The sequence below is a fragment of the Achroia grisella genome, unplaced genomic scaffold (genome assembly GCF_030625045.1).
Source record: "Achroia grisella isolate CSIRO2021 unplaced genomic scaffold, CSIRO_AGI_Agris_v1 utg509, whole genome shotgun sequence".
NCBI classification, from domain to species: Eukaryota; Metazoa; Arthropoda; class Insecta; order Lepidoptera; family Pyralidae; genus Achroia; species Achroia grisella.
In genome coordinates, this window is record NW_026712902.1 from 552,057 (window position 1) to 576,200 (window position 24,144).

The 24,144-nt window shown below is 35.6% G+C and overlaps 1 protein-coding gene across 4 annotated transcripts; it reads left to right on the forward strand.

The window, feature by feature from the left end:
- Positions 1–322: 322 nt before the first annotated feature.
- On the forward strand, positions 323–14,183 carry LOC131846324 (cytochrome P450 9e2-like). Of its 4 annotated transcripts, none has more exons than XM_059195600.1 (11): positions 323–402; positions 2,463–2,665; positions 3,856–4,019; positions 4,696–4,833; positions 5,345–5,547; positions 6,289–6,424; positions 6,996–7,088; positions 7,663–7,884; positions 9,578–9,678; positions 12,559–12,727; positions 13,884–14,183. In XM_059195600.1, exons 2-11 carry the CDS (start codon positions 2,466–2,468, stop codon positions 14,048–14,050), a joined length of 1,593 nt encoding a protein of 530 aa, XP_059051583.1. In that variant the 5' UTR covers positions 323–402; positions 2,463–2,465; the 3' UTR covers positions 14,051–14,183. The 4 variants fall into 4 exon arrangements, with proteins under 4 accessions (XP_059051583.1, XP_059051585.1, XP_059051584.1 ...); XM_059195602.1 differs by having other exon boundaries at positions 5,348–5,547; XM_059195601.1 differs by lacking the exon at positions 323–402 and adding an exon at positions 1,522–1,562.
- The last annotated feature ends 9,961 nt before the right edge of the window (positions 14,184–24,144 follow it).

Sequence of the window (24,144 nt, forward strand, 5' to 3'; positions counted from 1 at the left end):
AACATTAGAATTACATCTGCTAAGTAATACTGACGCTATTCAATAGAGGGCGCTGAAATGATAAATATAAAGTTTGTTTACAATTATTAGAAGTTGAATTCAGTAAATGATTTTGAGGTTATTAAGTAACATCGAATTATGCTTCGAGTGCTTATAAATAATATTTTTATAGTAAATATCCCGTAATTTTATAATGTGTACTATTAGTGGGACTTGGAATTGAGAGCTGTTAATTTTACTGTTATTTTTTTATTGTAACGAGTGAATAGTCAAGGTGAAGGTCAAACAAATTATTAATTCACGTAGGACATTTTTTTGTCATTTATTAGGTATATATCATTATCGCTATCGACCGTAATTGTGGCTTAGTTGGTCAGGAAGAAACGTAAGGTCAACTGATAGGTAAGTGCCTTAATCTTATATATAAAATTCTCGTGTTACAGTTTTCGTTCCCATACTCTTCCGAAACGGCTTGAGCCATTCTCATGGAGTTTTGTGAGCGTATTGAGTAGGTCTGAGAATTGGCCAACATCTATTTTTCATCCTCCTAAATGTTAGGGGTAGTCCACCCCTAAATTTATATTTTTTATTTTTAGGCAAAACAACGTTTGTCGGTTCAGCTAGTTTTCTTATATTAACATAAAAAAGTGAACAATTCAAAAAGGGCAACATCCAAGTTTCTTCTATCTTGTACTTGTGATGACTGCCTTCCGAATGAGTAGTAGAATAAAAAAATATGACTTCAAAATCAATGATAATGAAACGTGCACCCGCCTGCGCTAACAGGGCACCAGTGGAGGATGATAAGATGAGTATGAGGTCAGGTCAGTTAGCCCATCGTGACAAATTCATCACGAATTTCATTAGAATATATCGACAGCCGCGATGACCTAGTGGTTTAGCACACCACATACTTTCGATGGTCGCGGGTTCGATTCCTTGCACGGTACAAATATTTATATTCATGAGTATGATTGTTTGTATTGGGGTAATTTCTATGTGTATTATTTATGTAGATATGTATATATAATAAACGTATGTAAGTATTTCACTGTATTCCATTTGAACAACAACAACAACAACACTTGAACTCAACAAATTTCAATGTATGACAAAATTGTTACCTTTATGCTACGTTTACATTCAGCCGCTTCCCCTGCCACTCGCGCTGCCGGAAATATTGCCGGGCGACAACTGAGCGAGAGGGCTGAATGTAAACACACGCTGCCAGTCCTTTGACTCGCGCACGAAAAACCGATAAGCGAGGGAGCGCCGGGCAGCGCGAGGGGCAGCGCCAATGGCATGGGAAGTGTTTCCACTCGTGTTTACACTCTCGCGCTGCTCACTTCCCTGCCCACTCGGGCTGAGTGTAAATTGGGCATTAGATTATTAAATATTTTTCTATAGTTAGTAGGTCACTATAAACGCGGACGAAGTCGCAGGCACAGCTAATGGTTTATATTTTAAAAACAGGTGTGATAATGCTATCTAATCGCATTGTAATATGCGGCCAGTCTTTGTTACAGTCATTGTTTTGTAATAGTGGTGTAATATATCGACCGGTGAGTGTTAAAGATTAGAATAGAATAGAATAGAATAAAAAATCATTTATTCAAATAACACACTGACAATATCATTGAATTAGTTTTTAAATATTATATTATATGTATGTTAGTCTCTAAGGTATTTATAATATGGGCCTAGTTGCCTGAAATAAATGAATAAATAAATAAATAAAATAAACTTAATTTAAGCACTTTTAAATAGTCATAAATTTTTTTTTATCTACTGAATTAATATAGAATATATAAAAATTACGTGTCACGTTGTTTGTCCGCGATGGACTCCTAAACTACTGAACCGTACAAAATGAAAAACTTAAAATATCGCGTTATTTACGAGTACGAGTTCCGCTGTGTTACACCAGTGCTACACGGTGCTAAACGGCTCGAAGTATTAATGATGTGTATGGCAGTGGTCTCGCAAAAGAAAACACGTGCATTTTTGGTTCTAACGTTTTCGTTCTGGAAATTTCGACCTGCAAAGCAATCTCCGTGGGCGGCCGAAATCCAAGGTTGATAATGAAGAATTGAAGGCTATTGTGGAAGCGGATCCATCGCAAACCCGTCCGAGTTAGCTGCAGGCTGCGGTGTTAGTGACAAAACTGTTTTAATCCTTTAGCAAATTGGGAAGGTGAAAAGGCTTGAAAAGTGGGTCCCTCATGAATTCAATGGAGTTAATCGACAAACGCGCGTAGCCTGCTGCGTTACATTAATCAACGGGCATAATAATGAAGGGATTTTAAATCAAATAATTTAAAATCCCTTCATTATGCCTATATAAGTTTATATTGTATTTTTTACATTGCACTGAATAAAATATTTTTCTTTCTTTTCTTTCTTTCTTTCTTTAATAAAGTTTGTAGCGTTAATTAATTTCGCACAATTCTCTTTATGTTACAGACGATGTTATTTCTAATCTGGGTGGGGTTGATCCTGGCTGCCCTCTGGTTGTACTACCACCAGGTGTACTCCAGGTTCAGTAAACATGGCATCAAGCATTTCAAACCGCTCCCTATACTGGGTAATATGGCCAGGCTTATGTTCCGTATTGATCTGTTCACTGAAAGTATAGAAAGAAATTACTATGCGTTTCCAGGGGAAAGGTAAGTGTTAGTAACAATTCCATTACGTATAAATAATATTATATATTTTGTATTCACACATAATCTTAACCTAAATATATATAACTCAAAGGTGACTGACATTGTGATCTATCAACGCACAGCCAAAACCACTGGACGGATCGGGCTGAAATTTGGCATGCAGGTAGATGTTATGACGTAGACATCCGCTAAGAAATGATTTTGATTAATTCTACCCCCAAAGGGATAAAATGGGGGATGAAAGTAATAAATTAACGCGAGCGAAGCCGCGGGTAAAAGCTAGTTTTAAACATATACGGTCTTATTACAAAATTTCTATTAAAACTCGGACGAAATGTGGTCTATATGGTCGAGGTTTAAACCATTCCTAATGTTAATACTTGGAATAAACCTAACATTATTATGAATCCAGATCTAACAGAGGACTACTTGGTACTTAGTACATGTACTACAGTTAAATCGTTCATTATATATTCCCCACAGATAATACACAGAAATCAGTCACTCAATTCTGTCAGTCTACAATTGCGTTCCGTTTTACAAGAATACTGAAATGATAACAAATAATATTACTTCAAAGAAGAATGTAGAAAGTAAAAAAAAATATTTATCTATGTCTTCATTATAACTATTTCATTAATATATAATATTTATTTATGTACATTAGGCAGAAAATCAGTATTAAATTACAAGTACACGGAGAAAAGGAACGGCGAGATATTTTTATTGGATCGATTCGAATGGTGACCATTTCAAAGTCAAAAAAGTGAATAAAATAACAAATGACGGCTTTTATATATTTTTAGTTAATATATTTTTAATTTAGTTAAGCTATTTTTCAAAAAACAACAACTTACAATACTTAATTATGGAGTTTGACTTTTTGCATTTAGACCACTGTGAAAGTAGGGGCATCGCAGGTCTAACTTTAGACCAGAGACGAATTACGGTTTAGAGATAAACTTTATTTTGTAATAAGGAATACATTGGTGAATGGTTTATTACTAGTGCTAAACCAGGTTTATCTTTTTGTAATAAGACAGATACTGACAGAGAGACATACAGACATATATTGTTTTGATTTTGAAATAGTCACCATTCGAATCGATCCAATAAAAATTAGCAGCTAGTATTATGATAATAATGTTATTTCTACAACTTAGCAACAATAAAACGATTTTGTTATTTAGGTTTATCGGCAAATACGATTTTGTGCACCCAACCGTCATGATAAGGGATATCGAACTGGCCAAGAAGATAGGGATCAAGGATTTCGAACACTTTCTAGACCACAGAATATTCTTGAACGAGAAAACTGATGCGTTTTTCGGACGTAGTTTGATCTCGTTGAAAGGTGATACATATTTTATTTATAGTAAAAATACAAATCCTTACGATTGCTATTATAAAGTCTGAAAGTAGGTATGTTTGTTACGCTTTTACGCAGAAACTACTGAACCGATCATCGTGAACTTTTTATTTAGAAATACAAATGTTGTTTTTATAAAAAACAAAAACGTAACACTTTGCCTTACGATTGTTGCAGGCTCGATTTCCCGCACAATATAAACATTTGTATTCATAAGTATGATTGTTTATCAGTCTGAGTGTGTTGTTTAAGAAAACAAAAAGATTTTTGTTTAAAAAACTAATAGTATAATATCACTCAGAACACCGTCTTGCCGTACGATTGTTGCAGGTTCGGTTCCTCGCCCAATACAAACATTTGCCAAGCGCTGGCACCCGCGCTGCCCGGCGCTCCCTAGAGTGTCGGTTTTTCGTGCGCGAGTCAAAGGACTGGAGCAGCGCGAGTGGCAGCGTGTGTTTACATTCAGCCCTCTCGCTCAGTTAGGAAGTGTCGCCCGGTAAATAAGTATGAGGGCTGAGTGTAAACGACACTCACTCGCGTCGACTCCCGTCGACGCTACCGCGGCAATATTTCCAGCCGCTCGAGTGGCAGGGGAAGCGGCTGAATGTAAAGTAACATAAGAGAGGGTTATTATCATTATTAAGGAAAATATTTTTTATAGGTAATGATTGGAAAGACATGCGCTCAACATTGAGTCCAGCGTTCACCAGCTCCAAGATGCGTTTTATGGTACCTTTCATGGTAGATGTGGGCAATCAAATGATTGAGACGTTGAATAAAAAAATCGCTGAGTCGGGAGGTAAGAATTTATGTATTTAATGTATTTATATATATATATATATATTATTTATTATACTTTAATGCACAGATACACAAATAAAGGTGCAGATGGCAGACTTAACACCTAGAGGCATTTTCTCCCAGTCAACCATAGAGCAAACAGAGATTCATGTGGGCGGTACATTATGATTAACATATAATACACAATATTTACATAACTTAATAATATATACACATACATACCAATACATATAGAAATCAACAATTAAAGTCAGGTTCCTGAAGGAGAGGTAGAGGAAAATTAATGCCGAAAAAGAGATGGATGGACTGTGTAAAAGATGATATGGTAAGAAAGGGAGTAAATAACGAGACGACTGGAAGGATGAATGGAAGAGAAAAACATATTACGCCGACCAGAAATAAATGGGATAATAAAGAAACAGAAGCAGTACAAGTTCCTCGTAATTTAATAATAGATGGGCCTGCGTTGCCAGTATTTTGAGTGTTTTTTATTATTTTTCCTTTATCAGTAGGTTACCTGGACGTCGATAGTAAAGATCTTGCCACAAGATACGCCAACGATGTCATCGCGAGCTGTGCTTTTGGTTTAAAAGTAGACTCTCATACAGATCAAAACAACGAATTTTACTTGAAAGGCAAAGGGTTGACAAAGATAACGTTTAAACAATTAATAAAAATGTTTGGATTCATGTTTGTCCCTAAAATTATGGAAGTAAGTGCATGTTTTAGTTGAATTTTTCTTTTTTTGTTCAACCCATGTTCCCCAGTGGGTTCGTGTTTCTCTAAACTCTGGAAACGATAAGAATTAGAAATAGAAATGGATCAAGAATCGACCTTTTAGGAACAATTTTGCACGATGATTAGAAAATTAATATGACAAACAATGTTTTTGATATCAGACTAAATTTTGATGTTTATAACCTGTTACCTCAGGTTATAGACAGCAAAGAAACGTTAAGAGTAAGAAATAGAAATGGGCCAAGCATCGACCCTGGAGAACAATTTGCATTGTCATTAGAAAATTAATATGACAAACAAGGTTTTTGATATCTGATAGAATGTTGCTGTCTTTAAGCCGAGGTCTGAAATAATAAGAGTCAGAAATAGAAATGGGCCAAGAATTGACCCTTGAAGAACACTTTGCACGGTGACTAGAAGATTTATATGACAAACATATTTTTTTATATCTGACTGAATTTTCAGCTAACCTAAACCTAAGCTGAGGTCAGAAACAATATTAATAAGAAATAGAAATGGGCCAAGAATAGACCCTTGCGGAACAATTTGCACATGAACATGTAACGATATGTAAGGCCGTTTTCTTTCGCCTATTGTACTCTATTTTTATTATTTTCTTAATGCAAATGGTAGAACAAACATGATAAAAGAACAATTCTTATAGCAATCTTTTATAGACAATCTGGAATTTAATGATTATTAATGTTTTTTGTAGAAATTGAAAATTGGTTTATTCTCAAAGAGCCACGCTAACTATTTCAAAAACGTCGTACAATATGCAATGAATGATCGTGAGGAAAACAGGGTGGTGAGGCCTGACCTCATCCATCTGCTAATGGAGGCCAAAAAAGGTGAGTAATCATTTCAGATGCTGTAACATTATATATATCAGGTCATCATTTGCCGTCCTCGGTGATCTAGCGGTTTAGCACACCTTACTTCCGATGATCACGGGTTCAATTCCTCGCACTGCACAAACATTTGTTCATGAGTATGATTGTTTGTATCGGTCTGGGTGTTTTCTGTATTTACGAAAACAATATCTATGTATTTGTATCAGTTATCTAGTACCCATAATACAAGCTTTAGCTTTTTTTTTACTTGGAGAATATCCCTCATGATGACCCGCCAGTCCCGGGGGAGGTAAAACGGGTACTGTGAGACTCCTACTCACTAAAAACTCCAAGGTATCCCGACGAAGCGCCTATTGCCGGAGTCGCGGGATCGAATGTTAGTCCATCGCAACTCCGGCGGCTACACAAGCTTCAGCTAGCTTAACTTCTGTGTAGATGGCACTGTTTTAGTGTCCTGAGACTATTATAATGTACCTAATGAAATCACTTATCAATATATGTATACAGATATAATATATGTTATTATTATATGTATAATTATAATATATAAATGTTATTATGTTCACAGGAAAATTGTCCCACGATAAAGAAATGGCAACGGCAGATGCTGGCTTCTCCACAGCAGAAGAATCAGCGGTCGGGAAGAGAGAAGTAAACAAAGGTATGTAACTTTTTACAAATAAAAAAATATTGTTTGATTTTATTATGATGACGACTTATCTAAATAATCTGACGGCTACGTGGATTGACACGATACACTGTTAGCGGTGATTGAGAACTGTTTGTGAGGATGGAACACAAAGAAAGACAGTTTTAGTAATGCATTAACACTCACCTTCACAACTTGCAGGTTGCAGTGCGGCGGCTATCGGTGTCTAAACCCGTCTCTACAACAATTCACAAACACAATATCCAAAACACACCGGACGCTCTGCGGTCGATTAAAATGTTTAGTAATTAACACGAATTACAAAAACCTCCGTATTTATAGACCGAAGTCAGTGTAGTAGGTCGATCTATAAATACTAGATGGCGCTATTTACAATATTTGTAATAATCTTTACATTGGGTACCTTCTTTTAATATCTTTTTAAAATATCGGATTTTTTTTCTACGATATTGATGTGAACTCTAACACATGCGAGAATCGGATTATTGAACAAACTATTATCGGATAATAATTATACGGGATTTTAAACAAAAACTATATGTATTGATTACTTAATTTTTTTCAGTCTGGTCAGACAACGATTTGATTGCTCAAGCCATTTTGTTCTTCGTCGCTGGTTTTGAGACCGTATCATCAGCTATGGCGTTTACTCTGCACGAACTGACTATAAACCCTGAGGTTCAGGAGAAACTGGCGGAGGAGATCAGGGAGAATGACAGGAAAACTGGTGGCAAATTTGATTTCGACTCTATTCAGAATATGGCATATATGGACATGGTTGTTTCAGGTATATAATAATAATAATAATAATAATCTCAGGACAATTCACACAGCGCCATCTAGACCCAAGTTAAGCTAGCTAAAGCTTGTGTTATGGATCCTAGACAACTGATACAAATACATAGATATTTTTTTTTTCCTAAATACATACATCTTTTATATCTTTTTAAAATATCGGATTTTTTTACAAACAATCATTGATGTGAATACAAATGTTGAGAGAATGCGAATATTGAACTCGCGACCATCGGTCGTAAAGCGGGGATTTAGACCGCTAGACTATATGATTGATTCGTAATTTTTTCACGTCTGGTATATAAAACACATTTCAATTTGTTCTTCGTCGCTGGTTCGTATCATCAGCTATGGCGTTTACTCTGCACGAACTGACTATCGTCCCGTGGGTTTTGGAGAAACTTGAGGAGATTTATTTTGACAGGAAAATAAAAGTAGCCAAATTTGATTTACTTATTATTACATATATGGACATGCCAAAAAACATTTCAATCAAAATCGGTCCAACCTTTCCAGAGGTTAGCCGGAACAAACAGACAAACAGACGGACAGAAAGACAAAAGTTGTAGAAAATGTTATTTTGGTGTATGTACCGTATTTATAGTCATATGCATGTAGTAAAAAACAGTTATTTCAATATAACAAACAGACACTCCAATTTTATTTATATGTATAGATTAAAATGGTTTTTTTATAGTTTTTTTTTAAGGTCGATAATGGAATGGTGCACCCGCCTGCGCTAACGGTATACGCTGGCGGGGCACCAGTGGAGGATGATAAGATGAACATGAGGTCAGGTCAGTTAGCCCATCGTGACAAATTCACGAGGAATTTGACATGATGGTTTCCATGGGGAACCAAGCTGATGGTACATTGCTAGTGATGAGGGATGGATTGATAAATCCACAGTACTAACAATCCCCTTTCGGTTTTTTGTTAGTTCATTCATTAATGATTTAAGAGCGAGGTTATTGTCGGTGGAGCTCTTGCCACTGTCCACAATCTTCCATCATGCTCTTTAAACGTTGATACGACACGACTCCAATTCTGTCTTTAATTTGCTTGATAAGACCACTCCAAACGATCATATTCATGAATACAAATGTTTGTATCGTTCGAGGAATCGAACCCGCAACCATAGAATCTAAAGCGTTATTTTCGGACTACTCTAATGCTGTTGGCTGCAGCTGGCCTTTATAGCGCTACCGGACGATAGGGGGCGAGTGCAGATGGCACTCCAAACCAAAGGAAGGACTTATAGAGCGGCTGAAGGCCAACTCCCGCCTGACGGATACGACTGTAGTTTTAGGGCACTGCTAGGGGTTTGAACCTCGGCTCAGGCCGTCGTAATTTCGAACCCCGTTTGAATTGGACGGGGATCGATCGGAGGGGAGTAATGCAATGTGATAAACTGCTAGACTGATAAGGTCTGTCGTATACTAATTGGTTAATCTTATTGTGGATATATTTGACCCTAATAAATTAGTGCTGGTTGGTAGTTTATATTAACACGTTTCGACTTGTAAATGTAAACTTACAAGGATTATTTAAAAGAGCAACACACAAGTTTCTTGCTCGTTCTTCTTGTGATGAGACAGCTTTCCGAATGAGCGGTAGATTAAAAAGAATGTTATGACTATTCAAAAGTGCTTAAATTAAATAAAGGATTTTGTATTCTATTACAGAGGCCCTCAGGCTGTGGCCTCCAGCGGTGGGTTTGGACAGAAAGTGTATCAAAGACTACAACCTGGGCAAACCCAACAGCGAATCTAAAGAAGATTTTATAGTAAGTATCATCTGTACACACATAAATAAAATTGAAGTTTGTAATGCTACGTTTACATTCAGCCGCTTCCCCTGCCACTCGCGCTGCTGGAAATATTGCCGGGCGACAACTGAGCGTGGGCTGAATGTAAAAACACGCTGCCACTCGCGCTGCCAGTCCTTTGACTCGCGCACGAAAAACCGACAATCGAGGGAGCGCCGGGCAGCGCGAGTGGCAGCGACAATGGCATGGGAAGTGTTTACACTCGTGTTTACACTCTTGCACTGCTCACTTCCCTGCCCACTCGGGCTGAGTGTAAATTGGTCATAATTTCAAATGAACAGCTATTCATTAAATGCACATATTAGACTTTACATCAATATTGTAGAAAAAATCCGATATTTTAAATAGATATTAAAAAAAAGGTAGTTTGTGGTTAGTACTAATGAGTTTTTTTTTGTGGATGATAATGGAATGGTGCACCCGCCTGCGCTAACGGTTTACGCTGGCGGGGCACCAGTGGAGGATGATAAGATGAGCATGAGGTCAGGTCAGTTAGCACATCGTGACAAATTTATCAGGAATTTAACACGACGGTTTCCAGGGGGAACCGCGTGGAGGTCGACCTGACATGGTACATTACTAGCAATGGGGTTATTAATCCACATTACTAATAATCCCCTTCCCCCCAGTACTAATGAAGTACCCAATGTAAGGATTATTACAAATATTGTAAGTAATAATTGCTCTCGGCGTTTTTTGTGACTTGTCGAAGGCGTTTGATTGCGTAGATCATGAAACACTTTTGTACAAGCTCAAATATTATGGTATTAGAGATAATGACCTAAGTCTAATGAAAACTTATCTAGAGGATAGGGTGCAAACTGTAGATATTGATGGTGTAAAGTCTAAGGGAACTAATATAAAAATGGGCGTTCCTCAAGGTTCAATATTAGGCCCATTTCTCTTTTTAATTTATATAAATGACCTTCCCTACATGGTAGAGAAAGTTGCAGATATAGTGTTATTTGCGGATGATACTTCGTTAGTGTTTAAAATTGGTCGCCAATGTAATCAATTAGACGATGTAAATTATGCTATCTCTGCTATACTAAATTGGTTCACATGTAATAATCTATTATTGAACTCCAACAAAACTAAGTGCATTAAATTCACGCTGCCTAATGTAAAACAAGTAAATACGCAGCTATTGCTTAATGATGAAATAGTAAATTTTGTTAATGATACAGTTTTTTTAGGAATAACAGTGGACTCGAAGTTACAATGGGGGCCCCATATTTCAAAATTAGCCAGTAGACTTAGTTCTGCTGCTTATGCAATTAGAAGGATAAGGCAATTAACAGACGTGGCGACGGCAAAACTTGTATATTTTAGTTATTTCCATAGCATTATGTCATATGGCATACTGCTATGGGGTAAAGCTGCCGATATAAATACTATATTTATTTTACAAAAGAGAGCCATACGTTCTATTTATGGTATGGGTTCTAGAGAGTCATTACGTCAATGCTTTAAACAATCAAATATCCTCACCATTGCCTCACAGTACATTTATGAAAATATTATGTATACAAGGAAAAACAGATAGTTTCAAGAAACTTAAAGACTGTACAAGTAGAAACTTACGCAATAAAAATAAGCTAATTTTACCTAAATGCCGTCTACACAAAGTTAGTAATTCATTTTATGGTAATTGCGTAAGATTCTATAATAAACTGCCAGAGTCTACGCTAAATCTTACAGAGAGGCAATTCAAATCTTATATTAAACAAATGTTATGTAAAAAAGCCTATTATAAGATAGATGAATTTATAGATGATAGCAATATATAGCAAGAATAAGTTTATTTGCGGACAACGTTATAATTTTAATTTTCATACTGCTTTCTTGATATATGATAGCGTAGCGGCTTTTGTATTGATTGCCGCATGCATCCTTATGTAAAGTGCGAATACTGTAACTACCATATAGTAATTTTTGTAGCTGTGACGTGGTCGTGTGGAATGAGTAGTCATGCTCACTAAAATGTCCAGACGTGTGGCGGCGTGGTGGGCCGGGTCAATGGGCTCCCTAAAATATGGTCGAGCGCAGTGATGGCTGGCTCATCCGTCATACTCGTGAACGAGTGCTGCTTGTAGGGACTGGTCTGCTCTTATCACTACGACTGATTTAATCTTATTGCATGATTATATTTGACCCAAAAAATTAGTGCTTGTTGGTAGTTTGTATTCACACGTTTCGACTTGTAAATGTAAACTTACAAGGATTATTTAAAAGAGCAACACACAAGTTTCTTGCTCGTTCTTCTTGTGATGAGACAGCTTTCCGAACGAGTGGTAGATAAAAAACAAATTGTTATGACTATTCAAAAGTGCTTAAATTAAGTTTATTTGAATAAATGATTTTCTATTCTATTCTATTCTATTAGAAATGGGTTTATCCCGGACTTAGTTGGGCCTGGGGGGATGCTGCAAATAGTGATGGCGAGTGTTAATGCATTCTAAAAGGCCCTTTTAAACTGTTAGAATATTTTAACTTGTATCGTAATGTAACCTACTCTGTACAACTTTTGTGCTCTCTGTTTTTATATTATCTGTGATTATTTCTTTCACCTTCACTTCCGGTTTGTTTAGGCAGTCAAAGATGTCGTCTTTTGTTTATATAAATTATTAAATAAGTACATAAGTATCTAATTATTTCACTCTTATCAACATAAACCTACACATGTGTCACAAGTCACGGATCTACTTGGGGTTTCCGGCTTCAAAGCCTAACTCGTCATCATTATTAGTGGATTTTGCAATCATCTCGATGATTCGTCCTGTATCAATTCCCCATCTTACACACATAAATGTAAATATTCACTTGTGTTTCACGCAGATCCGTGAAGGAGAGGGTATAGAAATTCCTGTGTGGGCCTTTCATCGGGACCCTAATTACTTCCCAGACCCTCAGAAGTTCGACCCTGAAAGGTTCTCTGAAGAGAACAAGCACAACATCAAACCTTATACATACATGCCGTTTGGAATTGGACCCAGAAATTGTATTGGTAAGACTTATACCCCGATATATCCGTTATACTCGTGAACGGGTGCCGCTTGTGGGGACTGGTCTGTTCAGGTTACGAACACTGATTAAGAAAGAAAGATAAACATTTATTGACAACCATTATTGATATAAACATTTTGACGACCTCGGTGGTCTAGCGGTCTGGCACACCGCTTTACGTCCGATGGTCGCGGGTTCGATTCCTAGCACGGCACAAACATTTATATTCATGAGTATGATTGTTTGTATCGGTCTGGGTATTTTCTATGTATAATATGTATGTATTTACGAAAAAAAATATCTATATATATGTATCAGTTATCTAGTACCCATAACACAAGCTTTAGTTAGCTTAACTTGGGTCTAGATGGTGCTGTGTGAATTATCATGAGATTATTATTATTATTAATAAACATACATTTACACATTTGATATAGATACATTTTACATATATATATGTATGCACACATACACACACACAAACATACATACGTAGAACAATTACAAAAAAAAACCATCTATAATTAGTTTTTAACAAACATTTATAATTAAATTATTTGCTTTTGCAATAGCATATGCTGGTGGTCACTCTATTCTCCCAAATTAGAATTTATAATGAATCAGTATTATTGTAAACATGTACAACATTTATTTGAAAAGAATACGAGCTGAGTTTCTTGTCAGTTCTTCTCATCTCGAAATCATTCCGAACTGACGGTAGATTTGACATATCATAAGAGTCTGTAATAAACCTACATGAATAAAGATATTTTGAATTTTAATTTCATATGATGTAGGTAACAAATCCTGGACTTAGTCCTGGAAACCATCGTGAATTGTCATTTGACAAGATGGGATAACTGATCACCATTGACGTGGTTGAGTGGAATGAGTAGGTATGCTCACTAAAATGTCCAGACATGTGGCGGCGTGGTGGGCCGGGTCATTGGGCTCCCTAAAATATGGACGAGCGCAGTGATGGCTGGCTCATCGTTTCAGTGGGGGCTGGGGGACTCTTTGTACCCTCGAGGCCCTGAACTGCAGCCCAAAAAGCCCTTAAGTAGATCCGACCCTGCATGTAAACAGATATTATCTTTGAAATCAATAAATGATCAAATTAAGAGAATATATAGACTAAAATTATATATTTCATGTAGGTTCAAGATTCGCGCTGTGTGAAGTCAAAGTGATGTTATACCAGCTGCTACGTGATATGGAGCTGGTGCCGTATGAGAAGACATGTATACCGTCCGAGCTGGACCGACAGTCAGTGAACCTCATGATCAAAGGAGGCCATTGGATGCGGTTGAGGATCAGACAATAGAAGAACCACTTATATACCACGTGGACGATAAAGGAAACTAGGAAACTGTAGGATATATAATATATATCGTTGGTTAAATAGAAAAAAGGCACTATTCAAAATGTATTTTGTTTTTACAAGACAAGTATTTAAAGTTTTTTTTTTTATTTATTTAAATTATTTTTTCCCTTAAAGTTTTATTGTTATATATCATTTTAAAATATTTAGATAATTTTGTAATTTATTGATATATAAAAAGCAATTTATATTTGAAAATTGACAATTTTCTGTTTAATCGATGATGTATATTGTATACTAGCTGTACTCGCGACTTCGTCCGCGTGGAATTTAACTATATTTTTCTAAAATAAAAGAATGTTTCTAAAGTAAAAGTAGCCTAAGTTACTCCTTATGACATCAGCTACTTGCCAAAAAAACTCAAAATTATAGCCATTTGGCAGAACAAACAGACAGACAGACAGACAAAAATTGTAATAAATGTTATTTTGGTGTTACCGTATTTATATTCTTATGCATGTACAAAACGGTTATTTAAAAATTACAAACAGACACTTCAATTCTATTTATATATACAGATGTATAGATTATATTATATTTTATACATATTAGTTAATACTTAAATATATGAATATATATATATATTTCTTTATAATGTTGTCATTTTTCATATTTTTAAGTGTTGTTGATTTTTTTGAGGTTATTTACTATATGTTTAGCCAATAAGTCATGAATTCAGAGCTATTAGGATTTTGTATCAACTGCCAAATATATTCTATTTTTACTGGCTTGTTTATTGATTTGTTATATTTAATGACATAATTACAATGATTTTGTGACGAATTTATTATTATCGCGTGGCAACACAGTTGCCTAGTTCCGAGGAACAATAAATAACGAATCCTCTTGTATATATAGGTACCATTTGTAAATATTTCATTAATATACATAATGTTAATATCAATCACTGGACTCATCATTCCACCTCCTTCTCTGCCGCTGCTACATGAACACATACCTACTAAAATTTTAATAATTAGTAACATTTGTTAATATTTATTGAGAATCGTTTAATTGCAATATTTTAATGTAATATTACGTAAATGGGATGCCAAAATGTAATTGTTAATAAGATTCAAAATAATAATAAATAGCTCTATAAAAAAATCTTATGTCGTATTTATTTCTTTTGTAATTGTAAAAATATTTTTAGTGACATCTAGTGGGCAACGGTAAAAACAATTGCAACATTGAAATTTTAGCAACGAGATGTATGTGATTAGATATTACAGCATTCTGCGTATAGATGGCGTTATTTCTATTTAAATACATAATTCCTTTTTTGAATATACCTACATTTTTTTTTATATTTGTCATAGACATTTTTCATTGTCGGATGGCTTTAGACAAGTTCATAATAATACTAGCTGTGCCTGCTGTTTCACATGAAATTTATAATCTATGTGTTATTTTGATGTATAAAAGCTAAGTATAACACTGTAAAGTCATCAAGTAATTAGTTAATTCAGTATAAGCCGTATCAAATCGCGGCTGAAGTAGTTAATATCATCATAAAAAAAAGATATAATAAACACAAGAGACATACAAATAAAATTAATAAAAAAAAAGTAAATTCAGTAGTATTTGCGAGAAGTTTATACTCGCAAACTTTTTCGTTTATTAATAAGATAATCTGTGCCGTTCGGCTATTGTAAAAATTATGTAATTCAATTATTATAGAATACTAGCTGTTACCCGCGTCTTCGTCTGTGTTTATTGATATAAAACTACTTATCTCTGTGTAATACAACATAATCTCAATTTCTTTACCAGTTTTATCGTTAAAAGGTATCAAATAGATAAACAAAAATTTCGAGCTTACCTTAAAATAGTTTAGAATTGGGAATCCTTTTTTTTCAGAATTGGGCGAGATCGGTAGGTCTTCTTTTACTTTTACATAGACTTAGAATAAAGACTTTTTTAGTTTTTATACAGTCTATGGTAAAAAATAGAGTGTCACATGATGATGGAATGTCAGTTAACATATACAAATAATTAAAATTAAGTGGCTGTTTGCAATTTAAAATTAATAGACGTTCAATAAATGCATATGAAAGTATATACGGTATTTAGATCATAAAAGAAATTTTTAAAATTTTGTCTGTTTGTTCTTGCTAATCTCTTAAACGGTTCTGGACCGATTTTGAGGAGTAACTTGGGCTACTTTTACTTTATTTTTAATAGTGTGTATATAGACTAGACCTAATCTCATTGCTTACCATTAGGTAAGCTGTCCAGTTTATTTTCATACAATACATATAAATACAATTGGAGTGTCTGTTTGAAATATTGAAATAACCGTTTTTAACTACATGCATATGAATATAAATATGGTACATACACCAAAATAACATTTTTTACAAATAAAAAACATCTTTTTATATTTATTTGCTGAGTTCCCGATATTTCGATATGTTTCGAAAAGTGTATTAAATGTCTGTCTGTCTGATGAATATTATTCTAGCAACAAACGAAGACGTGTGAAGGTAGACGCATATCTCTGAAAAGGCTGCCCTTGGTTTACCCGTGATCATTTTGAAACACTACCGAAATACTTCAGCAAATAAATTTGGTAAGATCCCGTGATTTTTACTAATTATACGTATAAATAATGACCGCATCAAGTTTAAAACAGTATTTTTACAATGTTTCTGTCTGTCTGTCTTTTATTCTGGCTAATCTTATTTTGAGAGCAAATACTTTTATTTTAGAAAATAAAGTTAAATTCCACACAGTCGAAGTCGTGTGTACAGCTAGTAAATATATAAAATATTTAGTGGTTACAGAGATTATCTTCTACATACACAAACACATAAAATATAAGTAAGTGTATACCTAAATGAGTGCTAACTATCAGGTAAGCCGCAAGCTCGTTTGTCTCCTATGCTATAATCGAAATAATGCTACGTTACATTTTCGTCACAACTCAACGGCGTGAAACAAGACGAATTAGTGGAAAAACACGCTTCCAGAACTCTATCTATCCAATAAATTGGTCTGATTTGTCATGACCCAGCCGAAATAGTACGAATATCGTATTTTGTGGGCCATTATAGCATTGTAAGTTACTACAAAAGTGATTTAACTATCTAAATATATATAACTCAAAGGTGACTGACGTAGTGATCTATCAACGCGCAGCCCAAACCACTGGACGGATCGGGCTGAAATTGGAATGCAACTAAGCTTTTGCCCGCGGTTTCGCTCGCGTTAACTTATCCCCTTAGGGGTGAAATTTATAAAAATCCATTCTTAGGGGATGCCCACGTCATACTAGCTTTATGCATGCAAAGTCTCAGCCGGTCGATTTAAAATTGACAAAGTTTTATACAAACTTTCATCCCCTATTTTATCCCCTTGGGGGTAGAATATAAATTATATAACTCAAAGGTGACTGACGTAGTGATCTTTCAATGCACAGCCCAAACCACTGGACGGATCGGGCTGAAATTTGGCATACAGGTAGATGTTATGACGTAGGCATCCGCTAAGAAAGGATTTTGATTAATTCTACCCCCAAAGGGATAAAATAGGGGATGAAAGTTTATATGAAACTTTGTCAATTTTAAACCAATCGGGCTGAGACTTTGCATGCATAACGCTACTATGACGTAGGCATCCCCTAAGAAAGGATTTTGATAAATTCCACACCTAAGGGGATAAATTAACGCGAGCGAAGCCGCGGGCAAAAGATAGTATATGTATAATTAGCTGGCCCCGCAAACATTGTGTTGCCATATAAATTAAAATCACTATTAAAAATAGAGGTTGGTATCGATCCCCATTTGAATTTATGATGCGGCTGAACGACAACCCCTAATGGATACGACTTTAGGTGTGAAAATATATGGGTGAAAATATATAGCTGAATGTATTTTTAATGGCACATAATAAAAAGTAAAATTAAAAAAATAAATATGTTTGACTGAGCTACTCTTAACACTTCGGTATGGTTTTGTTTTTTTATTTCGGACTACTCTCATGCTGTTGTCCGCAGCTGGCCTTTACAGCTTCATCGGACGATGGGGAGTGCAGGTGGCACTCCAAACCATGGAAGGAGTTATGGAGCGGCCAACCCCTGACGGATACGACTTTAGTCTGAGGGCACGCTAGGGGTTCGAACCTCGGCTCAGGGTATCGTAATATCGATCCCCGTTTGAATTTATGATGCGGCTGAAGGCCAACCCCTGACGGATATGACTTTAGTCTGAGGGCACGCTAGGGGTTCGAACCTCGGCTCAGGGTATCGTAATATCGATCCCCGTTTGAATTTATGATGCGGCTGAAGGCCCTGACGGATACGACTTTAGTCTTAGGGCACGCTAGGGGTTCGAACCTCGGCTCAGGCCGTCGTAATTTCAATCCCCGTTTGAATTGGACGGGGTATCGATCGATCGGGCAAGTCTGTCGATCTGTTCGCTTCATTAAGTAGTCAGACGAAGCGTTCATTACGCGTGACGCGCCGCTCGCAGGATTAAAAGATAGAAAAAGGTGAAAAATTACGGAACGCATCGCAGGAGATTACTGGATGGATCGCCGCCGTGTCATTTATCAACTTCATCTGAGGACGCTGCCGAGGCTTCGGCTCGTTGCTTGATTGGTACAAGTGATAGGAATAATCAGTATTACACTTTTAAATCTATACATACATATAAAATTGGAGTGTCTGTTTGTTATAAAGACATTGGATCGCGATGGCAACGAAATTAAGGCTGAAATTGTTCAGAAGAAAGACTAAGAATTATTTACTTCGGAGTATATTAAATACTAGCTTTTGCCCGCGTTAATTTATCCCCTTAGCGATGGAATTTATCAAAATCCTTTCTTAGGACGCCTACATCATAGTAGCTTTATGCGTGCAAAGTCTCAGCCCGATCGGTTCAAAATTGACAAAGTTTCATACAAACTTTCAACCCCTATTTTATCCCCTTGGGGGTAGAATTAAACAAAATCCTTTCTTAGCGGATCCCTACGTCATAATGTCTACCAGCATGCCAAATTTCAGCCCGATCCGTCCAGTGGTTTGGGCTGTGCGTTGATAGATCACTACGTCCGTCACCTTTGAGTTATATATATTTAGATTTATCTATACATATAAATAAAAGAAGCAGCCGCGGGCAAAAGCTAGTGCTATATATATACTAGCAGTCCCGGCAATAGTTGTTTATTTAAAATGTATATTAATTTATATTTATATAAATTGAGGGAAATTTTCAATAAGATTATATTTTACATGCTCATCAAAAAAAGGTACAACGGAAACCTTCATGTGGCCAAGTATCTGCCATTGTAGACCTGTTGTTGGAGAGGGGTGGGGGGTGGGGTGGGGGGGGGGTCGCTATCGATGTCGCTACCTATCTATCTAGCTATCTCACCTTTTATAATGGAATGCAGGTTAAAAAGCAAGCTTCTGACGGCATTTTGTGTGTTTCTTTTTGGACTACTCTAATGCTGTGAATCTGCCATAGTAGATGACCTGATGTTGGAGAGGGGTGGGGGTGGGGTGGGGTGGGGGGGATGTCGCTACCTATCTATCTAGCTATCTCACCTTTTATAATGGAATACAGGTTAAAAAGCAAGCTTCTGACGGCATTTTGTTTGTTTCTTTTTGGACTACTCTAATGCTGTGAGTAGCAGCTGGCCTTTACAGCACCGGGTGAGGGGGGGTGACTGCAGCCAGCAGTCTAAACCCGTAGAAGGCCTTATGGAGTGCCTGATGACTACGACTTTAGTCGAGGGCACTGTCGTATTTAAATTGGACACCTGTCCATCACCTGATCGATCGTAGGAGTGTAACCTTTGGTGCGATAGTTATTTGTGTACAAAATTTGTATCTAGTTAAACTACGCAGTTAACGGAGTGAGTAATCTTTGGTGCGATAGTTATTTGTGTACAAAATTTGTATCTAGTTAAACTACGCAGTTAACGGAGTGAGTAACCTTTGGTGCGATAGTTGTTTTTGTACAAAATTTGTATCTAGTTGAACTACGCAGTAGACGGCGTAAGCAAACTTTGGTGCGATAGTTATTTTTGTACAAAATTTGTAAGTTAACCTTTAGTGCGATTAGTTTTTTACAAAATTTGTATTTTTGTTAACAATATCTTTTGTATCTAGTTAAACTACGCAGTTGACGGCGATAGTTATTTTTGTACAAAATTTGTATCTAGTTAAACTACGCAGTTAACGGAGTGAGTAACCTTTGGTGCGATAGTTATTTTTGTACAAAATTTGTATCTAGTTAAACTACGCAGTTAACGGAGTGAGTAATCTTTGGTGCGATAGTTATTTGTGTACAAAATTTGTATCTAGTTAAACTACGCAGTTGACTACGTAAGTAACCTTTGGTGCGATAGTTATTTTTGTACAAAATTTGTATCTAGTTAAACTACGCAGTTGACGGTTAAGTAACCTTTAGTGCGTTAGTTAATTTTTGTACGAAATTTGTATATAGTTAAACTACGCAGTTGACTACGTAAGTAACCTTTGGTGCGATAGTTGTTTTTGTACAAAATTTATATCTAGTTACTCTACGCAGTAGACGGCTAAGTAACCTTTAGTGCGATAGTTATTTTTGTACAAAAGTAGACGGCTAAGTAACCTTTAGTGCGATAGTTATTTTGTACAAAATTTGTATATAGTTAAACTACACAGTTGACGGCGATAGTTATTTTTGTAATTAGAACCGCGTTAGTTAATTTTGTACAAAATTTCTCTTATGACCTATAAGGCAATAAGCTGGAACATTTCCAGTGACGCGCAACGGAAGGCGAAGTCGATACCTACCTAATATTGGAAGAGATTCCTTCACGTAGAAAAATATTTTAATTTTTGAGTACACCAAATTGCATCGCGATTTAACCAATTACATTATAAAATAACACAGTACAGTAAAAATGAACTGAAAAATGAAATTAATAATGAAATGAATAATTAAATAATAAATGAAATTAATAATGTAATGAAAAGCGAAATAAAATAATAAACAAAATTAAATATATTATGAAAACATATCTCTATACGTATTTAATTTAATTTACATAGGCTATTTGTATCTTTTATTTAAGAAAAAAAAAACAGACGGAATCTCCGGTATCAATTGGTCATATTATAAATGCAATATGTAACCCATTTTTTTTAATATATCGATGTACCTACCAGTAACTTATATATGTAGTGTTAAGTTTTTTTCCCAGAATAATAAGCAAGGACTATTTACACAGCGCCATCTAGTACCAAGCTAAGCAGAGCTTATATTATGGGTACTAGAGAACTTATACATTTACTTAAGTATATTTATTTTCGTAAATACATAATAAACAAAGAAAACAGTTAGAACAAACAATTGCAGTCATAAATACAAAATTGTATACCCTGCTGAAAATCGAACCCGTTCATCTATCAGAGGTAAGACGGTGTACTGAACCGCTAGACCACCGAGGGCGACAAATTACTATATAATGATTATAAGAAAATTTTTTTTTTTACAAGAAGTTTGTTTTAATAATAATAATAATTATTATTTATTCAGCATAAAAAAGAGTACAGAGTAAAAAAGAAAACTTAAATACTAATAATCGTCTATGCTGAAAAGGCTTCCACTCAGCTGGTGCCGCAGCGTGTCACTACAGCGCTGATTTTCAGTGGAGCCACTTGAAAAAAAGAAAAAAAGAAATAACATTCGTGATGAATTTAAATGTCTAAAATGAAGAATCAGTTAAATGGATTAATTATAAGTATGTGTGATAAATAGAAGAAAAATATATAAGGATAAAAAAGTGTTGATAGAAAGACTTTTGTGTAATATAATATAGCTTGAATATATTTATTTATTTAATCAATATATATTATTTAATAAAATGTATTTTCTTTTCTATTACATATCCTGAGTTCCATAAACATAAAGTAAATAAATTCGACCCATAGATAATGTAGATGATTCAGCAAGGTCTCATTTCTGAAATGCTACATCCTCTCAAATTGAAGAGACCCCTCTTCAATTTGAGAGGATGTAGCATTTCAGAAATGAGACCTTGCTGAATCATATCCTTAAAAAGTAATAGATGTACATCATTAGAAGGCGGAAACTCTAGCCTCTTGTGGTACCCTGGCTAAACTATTGTTTATACAAGTGAAAGACGATTAACAATATATACGTGTACACTGCATATAATAATAATAATATCTCAGGACAATTCACACAGCGCCATCTAGTCCCAAGCTAAGCAGAGCTTGTGTTATGGGTACTAGACAACTGATATAAATACATGGATACATTTTTTTAGTAAATAAATACATATTATACATAGAAAACACCCAGACCGATACAAACAATCATGATCATGAATACAAATGTTTGGACAGTGCGAGGAATCGAACCCACGATCATAATAAAGCGGTGTGCTAAACCACTAGACCACCGTGGCTGTCAAATATATGTGTAAACATATAAGTATTAAGTCACATTCACACATTCTACTGTTTTTACTAAGAAATTTCATTTTTGTAAGCATATTGTCAAAGCTGTACTAAATATTAGTTCAATAAACATGTATTATTATGAAGTTCATGTACATGTAGGTTCATTATGAGGATATATAGTACTTACAGATTATTGAAGAACTGTATTTTGGTCCTTCCCTTCTATTCCTTTGATAATATTAACATATATACACGAGTCTTTACACACTTACGGTGCCGAAACGTGGACACTGACGATACGACTGGTCCACCAACTCAAAGTCGCTCAACGAGCTATGGAAAGAGCTATGCTTGGAGTTTCTCTGAGGGATAAAATCCGAAACGAAGTGATTCGCCAGAGAACTAAGGTCACCGACATAGCTCTTCGCATATGTAAGTTGAAGTGGCAGTGGGCTGGTCATATCTGTCACAGAACCGATGCTCGCTGGAGTAGACGTGTTCTAGAGTGGAGACCGCGAATTGGCAAACGTAGTGTAGGACGCCCCGCAGCTAGGTGGAGCGACGACTTACGTAGGGTTGCGGGTAGTAACTGGATGAGAAGGGCTGAAGATCGTGCCCAGTGGCGTGCCTTGGGAGAGGCTTATGTCCAGCAGTGGACTGCAGTGGGCTGATGATGATGATGATGTACTAAATATTATTTCAAAAAACATGTATTATTATGGAGTTCATGTACATGTAGGTTCATTATGAGGATACATATATAGTACTTACAGATTATTGAAGAACTGTATTTTGGTCCTTCCCTTCTATTCCTTTGATAATATTAACATATATACACAAGTGTCCCAATATTCTTCCCCGCCTATTTTGCAATAATCCATTCTTCTCCAACACCAATTAACCAAACGTTTATAGTTTGTCATATATACTATAATATGAAAAATATCCTAAAGTAACAAATTCCGCTTTATCGAAATCAGAGCAGAAGCCTAAGAAATGTATTCAGATGCAGTATATAATAATATAATGTATATGCAACTGCAAAACAAATAAATTTATTATAAAAATAAATATATATGTACATTACGACATATATATATGTATATAGGATGCGAGGTACACGGAATTTACAATATAGCTTTTGAGAGCTTTTGGGTAGAATTATTTAAAATTCTGTCAGGAAACTGAGCTTAAATCTTAATGCTTCTACGACTTTACGTTGACGACCTCGGTGGTCTAGCGGTCTAGCACACCGCTTTACGACTGATGGTCGCGGGTTCGATTCCTCGCACGGCATAAATATTTGTTTGTATCGGCCTGAATGTTTTCTATGTATAATATGTATGTATTTACAAAAAAAAATATCTATGTATTAGTATCAGTTATCTAATACCTATAACACAAGCTTTAGCTCTTCAGATGGCGCTGTGTGAAATGAGATTATTATTATTATTATTATTAACATTGTAACTTGACGTAGAAATAAAAATGAGTGACTTTATATAACCGAAATAGATATAGAAATAATCTTCATAGAAATAAACTTTTTTTATGTAACATAGGGGACAAACGAGCATGCGGCTCACCTGATGGTAAGTGATTACCGTCGCCCATGAGC

Coding starts and splice junctions, on each gene's coding strand:
- LOC131846324 (XM_059195599.1), top strand. CDS start 2,454: ATGTTACAGACGATGTTATTTCTAATCTGGGTGGGGTTGATCCTGGCT. Junction 9,679..12,558: donor AATCTAAAGAAGATTTTATA/GTAAGTATCATC, acceptor TGTTTCACGCAG/ATCCGTGAAGGAGAGGGTAT. Junction 12,728..13,883: donor TGGACCCAGAAATTGTATTG/GTAAGACTTATA, acceptor TATTTCATGTAG/GTTCAAGATTCGCGCTGTGT.